General features: G+C 38.4%; 1 protein-coding gene across 1 annotated transcript; it reads right to left on the reverse strand.

Moving 5' to 3' along the window:
• Positions 1–289: 289 nt before the first annotated feature.
• On the reverse strand, positions 290–4,217 carry LOC145692572 (uncharacterized). Its single transcript, XM_081767882.1, has 3 exons — positions 3,766–4,217; positions 2,452–3,665; positions 290–1,728 (listed from the first exon to the last, which is right to left on the reverse strand). Exons 1-3 carry the CDS (start codon positions 4,215–4,217, stop codon positions 290–292), a joined length of 3,105 nt encoding a protein of 1,034 aa, XP_081624008.1.
• Positions 4,218–4,639: the final 422 nt, after the last annotated feature.

Raw genomic sequence — 4,639 nt, forward strand, 5'->3', positions numbered from 1 at the left:
ACATTGAACACTACGATGATGCAGCTATAGGCTACGCGCTCACTCACACACTGCTGCTATACAGTTTCAACAAGGATCTACACCTTGCTTCTTCTTCTTCTATAGCTAACAAGTTACATTGAACAAACATCTTTAAACAAAACTAAACAATTTAAATAAACAAGTTAGGACTAAACCTAGCCCCCACCCTTGAACGATCTAGTTCAAGATACACACAAAAGATGAATTAGTAATAATTGGAAATGAAATATAAAAAGTAAAACAAAACGGTAAATGAAAAATGTCTTTTTCAATAAAATGGCAATGGGGATACTTTCACAACTGGTCTTTCGTAAACTCCATCTGAGGTCTTTACAGTCACGGCACGAACAACGTTATCGCTTCCAGGATGAATATTTACAATACGTCCCAACTTCCATTTTAAAGGAGGTAAGTTATCTTCCACAAGTAAAACTAAATCACCTTCCTTGACATTGTTGTTTCTTTTCCACCACTTTGGACGCTGTTGTAACATAGAGATATATTCCACACTCCAGAAGTTCTGCTGAAGTCGTTGCACTAATTGCAATCTTGACAGTCGATTAAGTTTCTTTTCTGCATAATCTGGTTCAGGTAATGCCAACATTGGAACTCCAATGAGAAAATGTCTTGGAGTTAGACTACACAAATCATTGGGATCTGAAGACAAAGGGGTAAGTGGCCGTGAATTCAGGCACGCTTCAATTTGACACAGCACGGTTGACATTTCTTCAAAATTTAACACAGCATTGCCTACTACACCTTTCAGATGATACTTCACTGATGGCAAAAGAGTTTGAATCTTTGCTACACGATTCGCGACAAACACTTTCCATCTGCTTGAATCCGAATTCAGCCACGATAACACAACAGTAGAGTCAGAATAGGCAATTACATCATGCACTTTCAAACGTAATAAATTTAATATGAGATTCATCATTTTAGCTAATAGCAATGCACCACAGAGCTCTAATCGTGGCAAAGACACTTGTTTGATTGGAGCAACCTTTGTTTTTCCCATAACAATGTTCCCACTCACTTGGCCGTCTTGAGATACAGACCTCATATACACCACTCCACAATAGGCCTTTTCGGAAGAATCACAAAATCCTATTAACTCTCTTCTCGTAGCTTGAGTGATACTGATACACCTGTTGATTTTGATGTTTTTCAATAAAGAAAGCTCTGAGTAGTAATTCCTCCATTTTCTCAAAATCCATTCAGGAACTGGACTGTCCCATTCTAAATTTAGTTTCCAAATTTCTTGCAATAATATTTTCGCAATAATAGTAGTTGGAGAAATCAAACCTAATGGATCGAACACCTTTGCACTTTTTGATAAAATGTTACGCTTAGTTACAACTGACTTAACTGACACAAGATTGACATTATACGAAAATACATCATTTGATGGATACCACTGAATTCCTAATGTTTTCACTGAATTACTACTATCAAAGTCTAAACTACTCGTCGCTTGTTTCAAATGAGAGGGTACGGAGTCCAAAACGTTGGGACTGTTGGATGCCCATTTTCTCAGTTCAAAACCTCCTTTCTGCAATAATACGCTGAGTTGTTCTCTAACTAAGTTGGCACCACTGATTAAGTCATCAACAAAGAAGTCTTGCATTACTATAGCCGCTGCAATAGGAAATGGTTCTTCTTCATATTTCGCTAATTGTTGCAAACTCTTCACTGCTAAATACGGTGCTGAAGCGGTACCATAAGTTACCGCCACAAGCCTGCAATCTTTGATCGGAAGATCAGGTTTCTCACGCCACACAATTCGCTAAAAGTCTCTATGTTCTGGTTGGATTCTCACCTGTCTATACATTTTCTCAATATCAGCAGTTGTCGAAAACGCACAAGTAATGGAATTAAGTCACACTGCAACCTAGGTCCGACAAGTAACTTATCATTCAATGACACATTAGATGAAGTTTTACAACTACCATCAAAAACTACTCTCAGTTTTGTTGTAGAACTAGAATCTTTCAACACTGCATGATGAGGTAAATAACACACTTCACTGTTTGGTTTCAATATGTCACTTTCTGGAATAATCTCCATATTCCCAAGTACCTCATACTCATGCATAAAATCTACATATAATTGACGCATCTTAGGCCTCTTCTTCAACCGACTTTCTACTTGCTTAAGGCGTTTAATTGCCACTTCACGTGACTCACTGTTGTCGCGAAGCGGTAACTGCACATGAAACCTACCTGTCTCATCTCTTTGATGGGTCTTCTCGAAATAAATTCTTGCACTGTTGCACAAGTCTTGCACTGTTGTCGCGAAGCGGTAACTGCACATGAAACCTACCTGTCTCATCTCTTTGATGGGTCTTCTCGAAATAAATTTCACACTGCTTTTCTTCTGACGACATTATATTTTGTGTAGGAATATCTTGCAAAATTCTTTCACTGTTACACTGGATATGATATGTTGACGCTGTGAATTCTTTACGTCGCACTTCATCGTTGCCAATAGAACCAAACAACACCCATCCTAATTTGGTATTCACTGCTACGGGAGAACCATTAACAACACTACACACACCCACAAATAGCAATTGAGGGTAAATATCTGCACCCAATAACAGATCAATTCTGTCAGGAACATTAAAATTCGGATCTGCTAATGTTAACGTGTTAACATGCGACCACTTCTTGCTTTTATGAATATACCGTTTTGGTAACATACCTGTTACCTTTGGCAATACTAACGCTTCTACAGAAAATTCTGATTTAACATCATAACTTGATGTAAACACAATATTAACAACACCTTTTGCCCGAGCAACATTATTGGAACTCAGTCCCGAAACATGTACATAAACCGGCTGTTTTTGTAAACCGAGTCGTTGTGTGCAGTTTTCTGATACAAAGCTTTTTTCACTGGCTGAATCCAACAAGGCTCTCACAGGTTGTAAATTACCACATGAATCCTTCACCATCACTACTGCAGTTTGTAATAACACTGAATGTTGCACATTAGTTTCACTTGAAAAATGAGTCCCCACTAAAACACCTAAGTTCTGTTTATTTGGAAAATGAAGTAAAGTATGATGACGTTTGCCACACTCACGACACGATGCTGATTTGCAACTGGACAGTTTATGATTAGATTGTAAGCAATTAAAGCACAATGCTTTGTTTTTCACTAAAGAATGACGTTCGTCAACTGACAGCGAAAGAAAGTCATCACAATTATGCAAAGGATGATTTTTGCTTTTGCACTGGCAACACGAAAATTGAGCTGAAGCATGATGCGCTATTGTTGATTTTTTATTACTCTTGTTTGGCTCACTGGGTGGGGCTGATTTTGCATTTGAAGTGCTACTTGCTAATGCGCGACACCTATGATCTATGAATTTCACCAACTGGTCAAATGTTGGTAGTTCACTGTCTGACAATGAAAGTTCCCACTGTCTTTTTGTTTCACTGTCTAGCTTCTCTGTTATATGAAATATAAGCAAAGGATCCCATTCGTTTACTTTTATGTCCAACACTGATAACGATCGCACACACTCAACACTTGTATCCAACAACCGACGTAACGAGCCAGCTGATTCTTGCTGCACTTGACCTTGACTTACCAACCGCCGCAAGATAGACGTGACTAATTCTCGTTTATTTTGATACCTTAAATTTAACAGGTCCCAAACTTCTTTATAGTTATCGTCTTATTTGTATAGATTGAATAAGTGTTGCTGCTTCACCTTGCAAACTAGTTTTTAAGTACTGAAGTTTTTGTGCACCTGTCAATTTTTCATTATTATGCACTGCTGCGATAAACAAATCACGAAACGAAAGCCAATCATTTAAGTTCCCGCTAAAGCATGGCAACTGCAATTTTGGAAGTCGAATTTCTGTTGTATTTTTTTGATTATTCATATCACTAGAAGAAGCGTGATATAATTTACCCTGCACTTCCACTAATTTCACGTTAAGCTTTGTAAGTCTATTTTCAATAGCAGCAAGCTCTTCTTCTTGTACCAAATAAATTTCTTCTTCGGCACACAAGTTACTGGCTAGAAACAAAAGCTCATTTGTTTCAAGTGACAGTTCACTCACTTTGTTTTTGTAGACCTGAACTACACTAATATCTTCCTGTTCTGTGATAGTGTTTATGCAGTTTTCAACACGAGTGGCCTTACCTTTTAAAACACGCTTTCGGGAATTGTAAGCTTCCATTGTCGCCCACACCCTTTTTTCTTTTTACACAGTCCAAGATTTGGTCCTCCTGACCAGGTTTTAATGCGTGTTTATGGGTTTTATGTGACCTACGTGCTAAGACTTGTGTGTTAAGAGGCCCACTCACGGTCCATGGTTTGCGCAAACAAGGCTGTTTGTGCAAACAGTTTGACCGTGTGTGGCGATGTATGAACTGTTTGCGCAAACGTTTGTGCAAACATTTTCCACATCGAACTCGTTCGAAAATTGTTTACACGAACATGATGTTTGCGCAAACACGTGGACCGTGTATGGGCATGTTTGTGCAAACACGAGCTTTATTTCCGAGTAGGAAGCCTAGTGTACAGACGCTTATTTCTTGCGCTATGGCGTCAATGAATAGGAATCAAGAATTCTAGCGAGAATTTATTGATCTTTATAGA

The sequence above is a fragment of the Thermobia domestica genome, chromosome 8 (assembly GCF_964235325.1).
Source record: "Thermobia domestica chromosome 8, izTheDome1.hap1.1, whole genome shotgun sequence".
NCBI classification, from domain to species: Eukaryota; Metazoa; Arthropoda; class Insecta; order Zygentoma; family Lepismatidae; genus Thermobia; species Thermobia domestica.

What these genes read in the sequence shown, in the direction of transcription:
- LOC145692572 (XM_081767882.1), bottom strand. Translation starts at nt 4,217, where the DNA reads ATGGAAGCTTACAATTCCCGAAAGCGTGTTTTAAAAGGTAAGGCCACT. An exon ending in ACAGGTGCACAAAAACTTCA is followed by an intron (nt 3,666 to 3,765) that starts GTACTTAAAAAC and finishes GTTAAATTTAAG; the next exon opens with GTATCAAAATAAACGAGAAT. An exon ending in GTCAACATATCATATCCAGT is followed by an intron (nt 1,729 to 2,451) that starts GTAACAGTGAAA and finishes GTACCGCTTCAG; the next exon opens with CACCGTATTTAGCAGTGAAG.